The sequence below is a fragment of the Clinocottus analis genome, unplaced genomic scaffold (assembly GCF_023055335.1).
Source record: "Clinocottus analis isolate CAN_PGR_092001 unplaced genomic scaffold, fCliAna1.0.p SCAF_6, whole genome shotgun sequence".
Lineage (NCBI taxonomy): Eukaryota > Metazoa > Chordata > Actinopteri > Perciformes > Cottidae > Clinocottus > Clinocottus analis.
In genome coordinates, this window is record NW_027176218.1 from 19,044,025 (window position 1) to 19,058,311 (window position 14,287).

Genomic DNA, 14,287 nt, shown 5'->3' on the forward strand with positions numbered 1-14,287 from the left:
AACTATAATACTACTAGTTTGAAATAAGTTCGTACTTTAGTGAGGCCTTCCCACAAAAACGTTGCCAAGAATTTACAAATACTTAAACCCATTCAACTAAACTAATTTTTTTGTAACCACATGGTCCATTAACTAATTTAAGATGTCTTAACGGCACTACTCTCAAGCTTAACTCGTTTATTCTGACCCAGTTGCTGTGTGATGTTTACACGCATCGACTGAGAACAAAGTGACTCAAACAACCGGGTCCGAGTTATCCACGCACAGCACACATTTGTCGTTTCAAAAATCACCGCTTTAGTTCTGCTTTTATGTCATTTTAACTGCACGTTTTGCTTTCCCCTCTCGCAGCCTCCTGTAACCTAATTTCTGAAAGCTTGTTTGAAGTGCAGACTTCTGCTGTTATCAGGAGGTATGAAGCTGCGGCGCTTGCCAGGACTGACAAGCGAGACCCTCCAAGGTTAGTCGAGCACCCATCCACCGCGGTGCAGAGATATCAGGTTCAGAGGGACTCTCCTCCACTTTCCCCTGGAATGAAAGAATGCGATTGTAGATTAGCTCAACCGGGAGGTTGTTAGGAAACGGGAGGCAATCATTAACCTTCTTGGTTTTTACCCAGCTAGGGATATAAAACTCTCCCCAAATTCTTGTATTATAAACATTTTCCTCCATCCGTTCTGCTTTGATCCAACTCACGCCGTCAAACCTTGTGTTTAAAAACTGCAGCTGTATACAAGTGCGCTTCCAGTCAGAAACACAAAGGTGAGAATGCGGTTCAGTTGCATAGTTACATAATCTTTTGGAAGGCCGGGCATAAGTGTGCATAAGCACACCGAAAGCTTCCTTATTCCAAGACATTCGCCTACAGTCACTGAAATCAGATTGGGAACCTCAAACTGAGCAAACAAACCAAAACGTGAACAATGACTATACGCTACATACGTGAACAATGACTAATAATACGCTACATGCCTTGTAGCCTTTCGCTGCTAGGATGTCCCAAACAGCAATTTACTGGATTGTTCCCTGTGAAACATCACAATTGGCAAAAAAAACATTTCTCATGATGACAAATCCCCCTGAAAAAAAATACATATACTCTTCAATACTCTTCAAAGCAGAATAAGCATATTTTAAGGGCCTTGTGTGAGTAAAAATCCAAATATAATGTTTGACTGACCTTTAAATAGATGTAAATTCCTAGAAAGACGGAACACACCAGCTGGAGAAACAAATAAATCTCCAAACTTAATGCTTCTCATACGGTGATTTCGTAGTGAACAGAGGTATGAGACCATGTGCTCTCCAGGTTTGTGCAGTTTTGCCTACCGAGAGAAACGTCACAAGGTCAGAAGGTGCACTAAGCATTCCACAGCTTTTAATAGGTCACTAGCAAAAAGGTTTGAGACATGGGACAAAACTAAATCGTTTAATTACAGGAAAGAAGAAAGAAAGAAGAAAAAAAAGCTGTGGGGAAGAACAAACTAAAGTTCCCATGATCTGCTCCTCCTTTAAATAACCTTTTAAACTCACTGAGCCAAGTATCGGTGTGGGCTTGTGTCAAGCCACGCCCCCTCCGACCATCCACTGCACACTGAGTGTTTTCTCTCATGACATATTAATAGTGGCAGTAAATCAACAGCGCGTTAATGACCAGGGAGACACTTCCAGGTAATGAAGAAACAGAAGGAACAGTTTGATATACACATCAATAGAGTGGCACACACGCACGCACGCGCACACACACACCACACACACACACACACACACACACACACACACACAGAATAGAGGCTGCCTTCTACGTCGAGAACAAAAATGTGTAGATGCAAGTGTTTTCCAACTTAAAATAAAGTAGGGTCCTTGTCATCAAGAAGGAGAGGAGGAAAGAAACAGCAAGAAGCTCAGGAGTTCCTCAGCACTTTAAAGACTTGTTCGGATTGTGCTATTACTTATATATACACTTTTATTTTATAAAGCGCTTTTCTGAATATACAAAGATGCTTTACATAGGCATCATTCACCCACTGATGAAAGGAGCTACCATGCAAGGTGCCACATCTGGACTATCTAACATTCATACACTGCAGGCGCAGCTACAGGAGCAATTTAGGGTTAAGTGTTTCGCTCAAGGACACATCAACACGGGCTAGCGGAGCCAGTGGGATTGAACCGCCGATCCAGTGTGGGTTAAAATGTTTCATCTTAAATCGTATGAAAGTGTTGACTCTAAAAAGAAAAGAAGTTGTACGTCTGTTTCTCATTATGGAATTTAGAGAATTTTTCTTGTTTCCATGTGGCTCTGCTGCAGCTAGCAACTAACGGTGCTGAAGAAAGTTGACAGCACAAACAACTTCAACAACTTCAACTTCTGCTGATAGTGACGGCTTCCTGAAGTCGTTACTAGCTATGCCCGCTGTGTGAGCGGTGGCCTTCGCTTAGCCAGCGCTGCACAACAAAGAGGCTGACGTGCGCTAACATGCACTTAATCAGGCATACCTGGCCAGGCTACATAAGCCAAGCACAATAAAGCTCAGATGACAACAGACAGCGACCTGGTCCTTTGCTCAGGTAGATCACTCCCCCACATCTTTACATAGCTGCCATAATAATACTATGCATTTTGAATGTAGCACCTTTAAAAAAGGTCATTCCTAATTTGGTTCATGCCTTCGAGAATCATCCTTTTTACTCAAAGTTGCTTCTCAATTATGTCAAATATGATCATTTGAATCAGGGACCACTGTTTTTTTCTTTATTTTTTATTATCTTAAGAGCATAACTGATAAACCCCAACGAACATTTTAAATAATATGAAATAAATAACAGACTTTGAGAACTGTCTACACTATCTAGCAGTGACGTAAATATAAAAAAAATCCAATCCAGACTCAAGATATGTACATGATAGTGGTTTCAGAAGCCCAACAAAAAAAACCTAGCTCATTGCGCACATGCACGCGCGCACGCACACACACAATAAAATTCAGTCTCCCATTAAAAAGAATATCAATATTTTATTAGTGCCAACTGTGCAAGACAATAAAAAACGGGTTCATTAAGGGTCAACTGGAAACAGCAAAGCAGTGTCAAAGTAGATCTGGTTTGCATGCACATAGCGGTGTGCTTGCACTCACTCAAAACAATTCAAAAGAGGTATAAAGAGATTAGCTTAATACTCTAGTAGAAATCTGGCCTTACAGGTCTTGAGGACCTGAGCAGGTCTTCATATGTTCATGTGGGGACGGTCCCGGCACACGACTCCCCACATGACACCTACAGACGTCTAATGGTCCACGATTCTCTGATTTGCATCACTAACTAACTCACTAACGTATCACTTTGTTCCATCGCGTCTCTCTCCTGTCTTCGGTGTCAGATCAGCGCAGACTCTCTGGTGTTCCGAAAGGGGACGCTGGTCTGATGCCGGAAAGACAACTCCCTGAAAGACAAAATGAGGCAAAATGAAGCCATAGTTCCAGAGAAGAAACGCAGGGGGAAATGTGGTCGCACGCATTGTTTGGATTCAAGTAATGTTGGTACTTCAAGTATTAAGGTTCACTTTTTACCTTGGAAACCAGATATGTGGTATCAATAAATGAATAAGTCCTCTCAACTCATAAGATATTCACATAAATAAAAGGACACCAAAAGAAAGTAAAGCATTGGAGCATTGGATGTGAACAAAAGACAGACTTTGTATGACTTAACATTTGACATTTTGTAATTTCTCCTTTCTGATGTTCATACAATTCTAAACCACTGGCAATTTCCCAGGGTTCATTGAGTTATTGGTTATGGTTTCCTGATAATATCTTTCCTCCCAACCATACCACAGTTCTTGAAACTTGACCAAGATGCATGTTCTCGGGAGCCCCAAATTAGCTAATCTGCCAAAAAAAACAAGCAAAATTGGTCAAAATGTTCTTTGAGTGGCAACAAACCCCAGGTGTTTGTGAACGTGCCCTGGGGTTGTGAACCTGAGGTGGTTGGTCGGATGAGAGCCACATGGAAAACACGCCTGGAAGAAAATACAAACCGGATGAAAGCTCTTAGTAATATTTTTAGATGTAAATTTCATCTGGAATAGAAATATTTCCCCAAACCTTTTTTTTTCATCAACAATTCTGAATGAACAAAATACAATACATTTAACAATCTTTGAACTCAATACATTTTTGTTGAGGTTTTGACATATTCGTTTTTATGAGGTGAGTGCAACTGCTCAAAACAAATTGATGTCATTTGCGAGCATACAGAACAAAGACAGAAGCCTTCGCTTTCCACTGCAAAAAGAATCAGTGATTGAATTAAACAGGATCATGTGGACAACGATCTCCCGCTGGATTTAAAGCGTTAAAAGGGCCGACTTGGACTTTGGTCTGAGGGGACTTGAATGGGCTTGAAAGAGAGATAGTGTGTGTGTAGGAGAATGCTCCTTGTTGAGAGTGCGTCTGCCCAAGTTAGAGTTGATTGGCCTGATACTTTTTACACCACAGTGTGTTTGAGTTGGTGTACAGCGATTACCCTGAGCAGTTTAGACACGGTAGCTTTAGCTGCATGAGGTTGCAGACAGACCTTGGGCCCCGGCGGCTAACGGCCATTCACTGGGGGCCAGCCCTCTGTCTGGCGTTCACTACAATGGGAGTCTGTCGGGATAATTCTACGGCAGAATTGACAGTATGGCAAACGATACTCCTTGACACCGGCCCCACGCCGCACTAGCACACGGCCGAGTCGGTCGCCGAGGCTAAGCGGATCCCATGGAGCCAAACCAGCAAGGTGGGCCTCTCACTATTCAGTCCACAGCCTTAATATGAACCCAGATAATCGTACTTAAACCCAAAGACGCTAAGTTAAAGAAACTATGGTGCACCTAATATAATGGTACCAGAGTACAGCGACATATGGCTCAAACTAAAACCCAACACGGACCAGCTGCCACCCACGCACAGGCCCTACTGAAGAAGAATGTATAGAACCGCCCATAGAAATGCTCTGGATGCGGTTTTCTCCCGTCAAACCAGACTTGTGAAACCATCCCTCCTACCTTGGATCTCTATTCCGAGCCCCCAAATTGTCACAAAATGACCTAGAGAAGGTGACAAATAATTACAATAATTTACACACAAAACCTGGACTAAAATATGACATAAATCACAGCTTTACCTCATCTTATTATTTCCACTGTGCCACTGCGTTTAGGTCGTTTAGTTTGAAGATGTTGTGTCCCGATTGGTTTCTGGGCTCTCAGCATGCGATAGCGATCATAAACCTGAGATATGGACCTCCACTGACGGTCACGGTTCATATCGGCTATGCATCTGTTAAAAACATCCCCCCCAAACCTCAGACCATAAGAAAAATAAATAAAAAGGACAATGGTACCATTCACATTCATCAGGAGATACTGAACTAAAATATGACATGTTGAGGCCTGGCAGACTGGGCCCGCATGAGCCGTCACTAATGTGGAGTTCAGTGTACCACGGTTTGCTCCCCTGTCCAACAACATTGCCGACTTAATGTAGTTTCCTGTTATAAGGAGCCCCTAATGGAACCGCTAAAACATTTAGACTGGGTGTCAGGTTGGGACCACGCTAAAGTGGGGTGAGAATAATTTAGACAAAAGGCATGGCGAGTAACACAGTAAGGTGGACAGAGCTCTGTCTCACACACACGGCCATGTTAAGTCTATTGTGGGCCCCCAACAGAGTGTTAGCCAGGTAATACCGGTCTGTTGCACTGAGCTCAGGTTCCTTCCACGCACGCAGAATAGGTAAAAAGTATACACATTACATACATATTTATGCATGCACATAGGTATACATAGACAGGTGTGCATGCACTTTGCACACAAACTGGAACAAAGAGATCATTACCTCTCTGCTTCAGCACACAAAAAGCATGCATAATTCAAATTCAATTACACTGCAAGGAAAAGAAGGAAACTGGAGAGAGCAAACTCACGGCCTCTGTAATGTGCTGCACCAGTAAAACCATTTCCCCTGACTCCCATCAGACAGACTTCACACAGAGGTTGAAACACAGAGGAGCACAGAAAAAAGTCATCATTTTAGGGATTGTCCTCTTTGCGTCATCAGGACCCACGTGGGAAACACTATTCTGGTGAGAGACAAAGGTTTATGCAGCACCTAATGCTGTATATTTATGTTCTCATTGAATAGAAGCATTATTATAGTATTATTAGACTGCAAATCCATCGCACATTATGTATAACGACTAACAGGTAGAGACAGGACTAAAAGGAGGTGTCTTATTCTGCGATTATTAATGTGGGATGGCTGTCACACCCTTTAAGAGACTTATTGAGCTTAGGAATGCACCTGTCAGCGTGGGTTCCCTCCGGGTTCTCCGGCTTCCTCCCACAGTCCAAAGCAATACAGCTTAAACTAAATTCTAATTTGCCCGTAGGTGTGAATGGTTGTCTGTCTCTATATGTCTGCCCTGCATTGGACTGGCGACTTGTCCAGGGTGTACCCTGCCTTTGACCATTGACTGCTGGGATTGACTAAAGTGTCCTGCGATCCTAAACTAGATAAGTGGTTGGGATAATGGATGGATGGACCTACGCTGGTTCCCAAATGATTTACATAAATAAGCTATATATACACACACATGTCTTTTACTTAGCAATTATATGATCACTACCTCAACAGATGGTGTATTAGTACTTTAGCTTTTGAAGCCTAATATGCTAATATCACATGTCTGCCGTCACAGAATCCTGCGGTTAGTTGGTTTGCTACCATACCAGCGTACGCTTGGAAAAGCGATTGTTCGGTCCACATCAGAATTCGATTGACAGATTCCACACCAGCCCAAACCAACCGTACTAACGGGGCAGAGAAGAGGTCAGGCGTGAAAGCAGCTTTCAACAAAGCATAGCCCTAAGCTACATGTTAATGTCAACATCAATCTCAGTTTAGCATGCTAGCTAACTAACATTTGCCGATTAACACAAAGACTATAGCTGAGGCTGACGGCAATATCATATATAACGTGGTCATAAGCCAAAATATGGGACAATCACACACAGGTAGCACTATCAGAATAGTATCATAACCACATATTTTAAATTTTTTTAATTGAGCAACGCTGAATTGTTGTCAGAGCCGCACAAAGCTATGCTATGACTGGACAGTCTGCACTCAAGAGGTCAATAGGAACCACACCCAGTTTTGCTTATTGAATGACTTCTTTATTGTTAATATTTCATGAAATCCTCAAAATGATTGATTCATTTTCTACCAACAAGCTTGATTACCCCAGACATGCACTGCATATAAAAGCTTTAATGACAAGACTCATCCAATCTACTAATCTTTAAACTGGACGACAAATGGCAATGCAGAAGTATCTGTTCCACCTGTGAACTTTCCGTTTGCAGATGTGTGCATTTGTAAAACATAAGTCATACTCATTTCAATGGACTTCCGACTTGCTGAAGACGACCACATGAACTCAGAAAATGAAATTGGAAGCTCACTTTGCCTCAGCTACTGTCAAACAAGCGTCACAACAAACGACTGACGAAATTACCCAAGGTGCGGGCTGAGCGCAAACATCCTCCGAGACTGGGGGAGGATGTTCTGACAGGTAAATGAAAAGAAAGTGGAAGAGCGATGAATTCGGGGCAGGGGTCATATCTGGTTCTTCGATGGTACTATAAAAAGGTAGAAAGAGAACACACCAAGGCTGTATGTTTTTATGTTGTGTTCTTTCCTGACTGGCCCGTGTTCTTCTCGGCTAACCTGGATACGTTACTTTGACAACTCAGCGTTGAGCTCTGCCTTTCAAACAGAAACTTAGAGACAATGGAGTTGAGAGTCAGCCACCAACCTTTACGGCCCTATCTCGCTCATCCTGTCCTCTGCAGGTGTTCGCAGTAAGACGCGGCAGATGTTAGATACAATCTCAGAGACGGGACATAGGAAGTGCTGGGAAGTTACGAAAGACTTGCAACGTGCAGTTCATTCAAAGCAGGCTAAAGGTAGATCAGGGTAGAATCAGAGGCTCCCGTGGCAAGATCTTTGAGATGGTAGAGTAATTCTACTACATTTCAGAACCTTTTTTTTGAATTTGTAATAGATGATTGTTTTACCTTTTCCAGTAGTGCCAAAGATCTTTTGTCAGATTCTTACAGAGGCACAAATGTAATGGCGCATTAGAAGCACATTCACTTCTTTCACTTCTTCTTAAACTGTGCTAACGCCAGAGTCTGAGTGGAATTTGATGTTCCGTTGATAGTGTTTTAATGTCTGTAGTCGGTGCTCTCTAGTCACCATGCCAAGTGCTGCTAAGGACAACTTTTGCTCACATCAGCATGCTCACACCCTGACACCGAGAATTCTCACATGGTGCTGATAAGCAGGTGTAATGTTTCCCATGTTCAACATCTTGTCTTTGGGTGTTGGCACGCCAACATCTCTGGAGCTTTCCACTGTATCCCAATCTTTAGCAAATCGAACTTGGTGACCCGAGTTTCACATCTTGGTCGTTTAAGTTAACAGTTTTTGCTGCTTTAAGGGGCCACGCCACTAGGGGGTGTTCAATGGGCTGTGACGAAAATTGCTAAATGGACTATTTTATTATGAGTAAATAGTACCTTTCAGAATATTCTCTGGAGTGTGCCACCATTGCAATTTCCTGCACATATTGAAAAAATATGATTATAAGACGAACAAATCTTTCAATGAACATCGACACAACGCATCCTCATTCATTTGCAACAGTAGACTTTGACGTCATTGTCCTTTAATTTTTTAATCCTGAAGGTTTTTCCCCGTCATTAACTTTGACTGCAATGACTAGATTGTAGATGATCAACAGAGTCTGAAATGTTTCTTGGCAAAATAACAAAAAAGAAAAAACCTATACTTTAATCTTTTTCCAAGATTGACAGTTTTCTTTGTTCTACTGATGGAAAAGCAACGAGCGTACCTCACAGGGCAATTTATTTTCAATCTATTCAGTTTATCACTTCCTCTTACTGCAGGCGTCGGGGACATTTTCCATTCAGCTCTTGGAAAAACAGTGAGGTGTGGTCCATTCATGGTTCAGTCACTTTTACATTTATACCTGTTGGCTTTTGTTCACTTCTCTAGATAAACAATGAGGCGTGGGCCAAAGCTGCCATTCACTTGTGCCGTATGCCTCCTTCGGCTTTTAAAAACAGTGGTATTATACTATGAAACCATAAATGTGAGACTCAGAAAGGATGTGGTTAGCAGACCAATCACAGTCTTGTGGGCTGCGAACGGCTCGCGTAGCTTTGACGGATAGTCAGAAATTTTGGGTGACGCACGCAAGATGGCTGATGGGACTACGCATTTAGTGAAATCTTGGTATATACACATGACAAATTGAGAAGAAGTTCATATTTAAACTAACAATGAGAATTACAAAGCATACAGTATAGCATAAATTACACAAATGAATGATAGACATACATATAAAATTACACAGGCCCTTTGCATCAACACGTTGGACAACGTGAGACTCTTGAAGTGGAGCGCGAGGCCGAACAAGCAGAGATACGAGCATTTGCTTTCACCACAAGCAAATTGTGCCGCGATCTGGCTATCGGGGAACATCCGGCGAAAGAGCAGACTGGCATCTTCGGATGATTTAAAAGAAAAATGCAAATTGGCAACCTTCAGTGCCCACATTACCTGCGCAGTGAGAACGTCATTTTTCGTCACAGCGCCATTGGTTAACGGCGTCTGCTTGTTGGCCGAAACAAGCAGCGCGCTCGGCGTAGCAGTTGCCGTCTACCCCATGTTCGAAATTTCAAACAATTTGCCTCCACACAACCTTCATTTTGCTCTTTGTCGGTTGTAAACCATGCTTTGTATTTATCTACATTAGGACTGCAACTAACGATTATTTTATCAATTAATTAATTGGTCAATTATTTTTTTGATTAATTGGATAAAAAAATAATAACTTTAAAGCAATAATTTGGAACCTTTTATTACAGAAACAGAACTGACAGTGCACATTCACAGTGCAAAAAATCTTAATAAAGAATGTATACATTTTTTTAATTTTTTTTTTAGAAAAGTTAACAGAATTTGTCAGAACTTGTTCACTACACTCACAGACATGCACACTCAGAACTCAGAGAACAAGAGATGAGAATTCCAGAAGTAACCACTCAATGTATCAACGGGTAACTTAGGGACTGCACTTTACCTAAACAAAGATTGTTAATTAGATATTGAACTACAAATCCCAGCAACACTTCCTCTGCATAAAGCCACATTATATCAGACTGTTGAACACAGGTCTACGTTCTGCACCTCAGAGGAGATATTTACGCGTTGCTTCTCTTGAAGCTCCGCGGTATTTTAAAACGAAGACGTTCTCTAACCCAACAGCGCGGCTCAAACACGGGGAATGAACGACTAGCTAACGAGCTAACGACAACGGTTAGCCTAGCTGTTTAGTTATTGAACATGCAATGCTACTATGCAATGACATACGAGAGGACACAGGGCTGCAGAACCTTCTGGACCGTCTATCTGCGGCGCTCTGCTCCACTCAACTGTTTTGTTCAATACTCAAACATCTCCGCGACCTATTGAGAGGCGTAAAAATTGTGCGACACAACGAATCGATAATGAAATTTGTTGCCAACTTTTTTAATAATTGATTTTCATCAATTTTATTGATTGGTTGTTGCAGCCCTAATCCATATGTAGCCAAGCATTGTTAAAGCGACACTTCCTTGGCATAGTGAGTTACATCGCTCACGAACCGAGCTGCTGTTGCTACAAGTAGCTCAGGGAAGCGGACGGCATGTCACGTGTTTAGGTGCATTCACTCGCAGCGCGAATAATTCACACCGCGAGTATGAGAGCATATTAAATTATTTAAAACTCAGCCTAACGACATGAATACAACTTATTTTCATGACTTTTGCGATTTTATTTTTTTCCATGACCTTTCTAGGCCTGGAAATTAGCATTTTAAAATTCCATGACTTTTCCAGGTTTTTCATGACCGTACGAACCCTGCAAGGGGGCACCTTGCGTGTCTTGCGTCTCAGGTAAAACCAGAGTATAGATGACCCTTAACTTTAATGACGATTCATCAAAAGAGCAATGTATAACAAGAGGTATCTTGGTTTTGGGACTGAAAATGTACTGGTATGCCAAAAACTAAAATGTAGTTCATCCAGAGGTTGAAACAGTTAATTCTCCCCTGCTATTGTATTTCTCTTTCAAACCTTTCAGGTTTAGGGGTTGACACGTTTTTAAAGTACAGTGTGTGTGTGTGTGTGTATGTGTGTGTGTGTGTGTGTGCGCGCACACACAAGAGTCTCGAGGCTAAGTCTTTGATCAAACAAACACCACAGTGTTTGGGATATCAGTGCAAGTCCTGCTTTTTTTCCTCCTTTGTCCCTCCCCACTCGTGTGTGAGCTGAGGTATGTCACCGTTCACATGGGTAAAGCCTGCTGACACGGACTTGGACGCGCGCACACACATGGATCAGCTGGGAAATCTGGAGTGATGTCATAAATAATTAAGATTACAACAGTGTTGTGTGTCAAGAGAACAGTGTTCAACACAAGGAGCGCACACCTATATATCAATTATATTTAATATAATTAATTTACCAGTGAGACGCAATCATTCCCTGTCTTCATAAAAGATTAAAATTTAAATACAGGCCCAGTTATATTCTGATGAGCATTTTCAAAAGACATCCATCAGTGACAAGGAAGTGCAGATGAAAGCTGCATGCTGAAAGTCTACATGATGAATAACTTCATATTGCTCGCTGGAAAGCTGTATGAAAGAAAGACCCAAAGTCTGAATTTGGCGAGAAGACAATGTTTTTTCTCTCCTTTTAATCGCGATATAATGTTCTCAAAAAGAAAAGCCACTTCTGTCACATTCTTCTAAAATGATCGAGCTTATCTCTAGGTGATAAATGTTTATTAACACTGTAAAATAATAGGTCATTGACAGGAGAGGTAACAAACCAACTAGGTTAGCTTGCAAGCATATCTGGAAGTAGATCCCTTTGTACTTACAGCAACCAGAAGCGCTAATGCAGGGGGCTGATTTTTGTGTTCATACGTCTCATTTCCTGACATTTAAAAGAAAAGTTTAGACTTGAAATGCTGTGCTGGCTAGCTCTTAAGTGATTACATCTTATAATACAAAAAAGGTACAAAGTGATTTGTGATCATATAATGCGTTAGTTCGACGTCACAAGAATTTACTGTGCATTTTGTTAAGTATTTTTCAAGTCCATATTTCAGTAGTGACAGGTTTTGAAAAATTATTACGCATTACAGACATTATATAACAAAAGACAACATTGTCCAAAAAAAATTGCATGTCAAACTACGGTTCAGTAAACAGCCATTGAAGCCGTGCTTGGTTTGTTTGTGGTTGTCAGGGAGGGAATGAAGGTGTCACTTGGCTGGTTCTGAGCACCAAAACACTGCAGTAAGCCTTTCACTGTCCTTTTGTTTCTTTAAATAGGATGAGCCCTCTGTGGTGTGTGTATGATCACTCATCCGTCCTGTATCCTCACTACCCTGTTACATAACACAACTACACCTGCATCTTAGCAATTCCCTTAACAATGGCTGAGGTGGTGTGTGCATTATTAAGTGCATCCATGCATGATTTTGTCCTGCATATGGAAACACCCTGGATTCATGTTGCACAGTGTTCCGTCACGTGAAGCATGGGCAACTCAAAAGGTGCTTCGGCACACACACACACACACACACACACACACACACACACACACACACACACACACACACCAATGATCGCAATATAGAGAAAAAAAAGAATTTCCCGATGTTAAGTTAACTTGTGCAGATTTGTGTATGCATGCGCATTTACTTTAAACATGTGTAAATGTAAACGTTTCCGCCAGGGAGTGGAGGTGAGTATGGGACGGCAGAGCGGCTCCCACACTGCTGAACATAACAACACTGTGGGATTCTCTCCCCCTCTCTTCGTCCCTCTCTCTATCTCCATGTCACACACACACACACACACACACACACACACACACACACACACACACACACACACACACACACACACACACACACACAGTGTTGTCCAATGAGCCAATCCACTTCTGGCAGGCTGCAGGGGCCACATATGTTCTGCTGATCTAACGTGGAAGGGAAAACAAACGATCGCTATGAAATGTATCAGTTCCTGCACACATTGATCAGCTGCTATCGGTGTTCTCGCTCACGGGGCCAAACAACCCATAACCTTTAAAGGGGGGGCATTTTAGACCTGGAGCCACGCTTTAGTGTTGAAACGAGTAACAGACACAACATTTTTTTTGATCCAATAATGAGGGTGAACGCTGCAGATGGCAGTCGCTAAATGGGCTACGGTGTAATCGCTTCGGGCAACTGCTCATCGTCTCATGTGCGACCACTAAAAGTGCTTGTTTTGGCTCTTGTTTTGGGTCTGACGACATTATAGAGAGGAGTCTACAGAGAGTAACACATTTGCCTTTATCTTTCGCTTGATCCAGTCTACTGTGCTGTTGTGTCTTTGGGAAGTAGATGTAGTCATTGTGACATCCCCCATTGGCTTGCAGACTGTGGTTTTGAAGCCTCATTTGGCATTTTGGCCGTCGTCATCTCTTATTTTCTTTTTGCAACTGGCGAACGAAAGTACTGCGGAGGAATGACGGCGTGGTAGAGACGCCGTATACAACTCTGGTGGTGACATGTCAATCACAAGGTAGCTGCCCTAAAACATAATCTGCGTTAGGGTCCGTTTGACTCTAAATTGAGCAAAATTTACTAAATAAACATCATGCTGTATTAAAGAAGACTTGAAAATAGAGGTTAAGAAACTCATGTTTACATTCTTTACTGAGGGAATAAATCAAGGCAGCAGTAGAGTCATTTTCTCATAGACTTTCATACAACAGACTTTTTTTGCAACCAGAGGAGTTGCCCCCTGCTGGTCAGTAGAGAGAATGCAGGTTTAAAGAACTTCAATATTGGCGTCACTTTCACGTCGTCAGCAGCATTCTCCCTCAATACTGGACCAATTTCCTAAAATTTCACGAATGCCCCCCGCCAAAAACGGGTTAAAAAATGAATACTGAGATAACTTTTTAACCCCTGTTGCCTGGTTGGACAGATACACATACAAATATATAGAAGGTTTATAAGACTACTGGATTAAATATTCTAGAACACTCAGTATTAAGATCTTTTACAAAGCAGATGTCTTAATTACAAGCCATTGTGTCTTA

The 14,287-nt window shown here is 41.9% G+C and overlaps 1 protein-coding gene across 4 annotated transcripts in view; it reads right to left on the bottom strand.

Annotated features, from left to right (window-relative positions):
- Window positions 1-296: 296 nt before the first annotated feature.
- si:ch211-266k8.4 (carabin) overlaps window positions 297-14,287 on the bottom strand; it is a 79,449-nt gene continuing 65,458 nt past the window's right edge. For 2 of the 4 annotated variants that reach the window (XR_011080119.1, XR_011080118.1), the window contains exons 15-17: window positions 3,331-3,442; window positions 1,181-1,325; window positions 297-528 (exon numbers count right to left, since the gene is read on the bottom strand). Coding sequence is in view for 2 of the 4 variants with exons in the window: in XM_068603241.1 (XP_068459342.1) it covers window positions 3,376-3,442 (67 nt within the window). In the remaining 2 variants the exon portion in view is untranslated. Of the gene's footprint in view, window positions 529-1,180; window positions 1,326-2,997; window positions 3,443-14,287 lie in introns of those variants that run through there. The other 2 variants (XM_068603242.1, XM_068603241.1) reach the window with 1 other exon arrangement.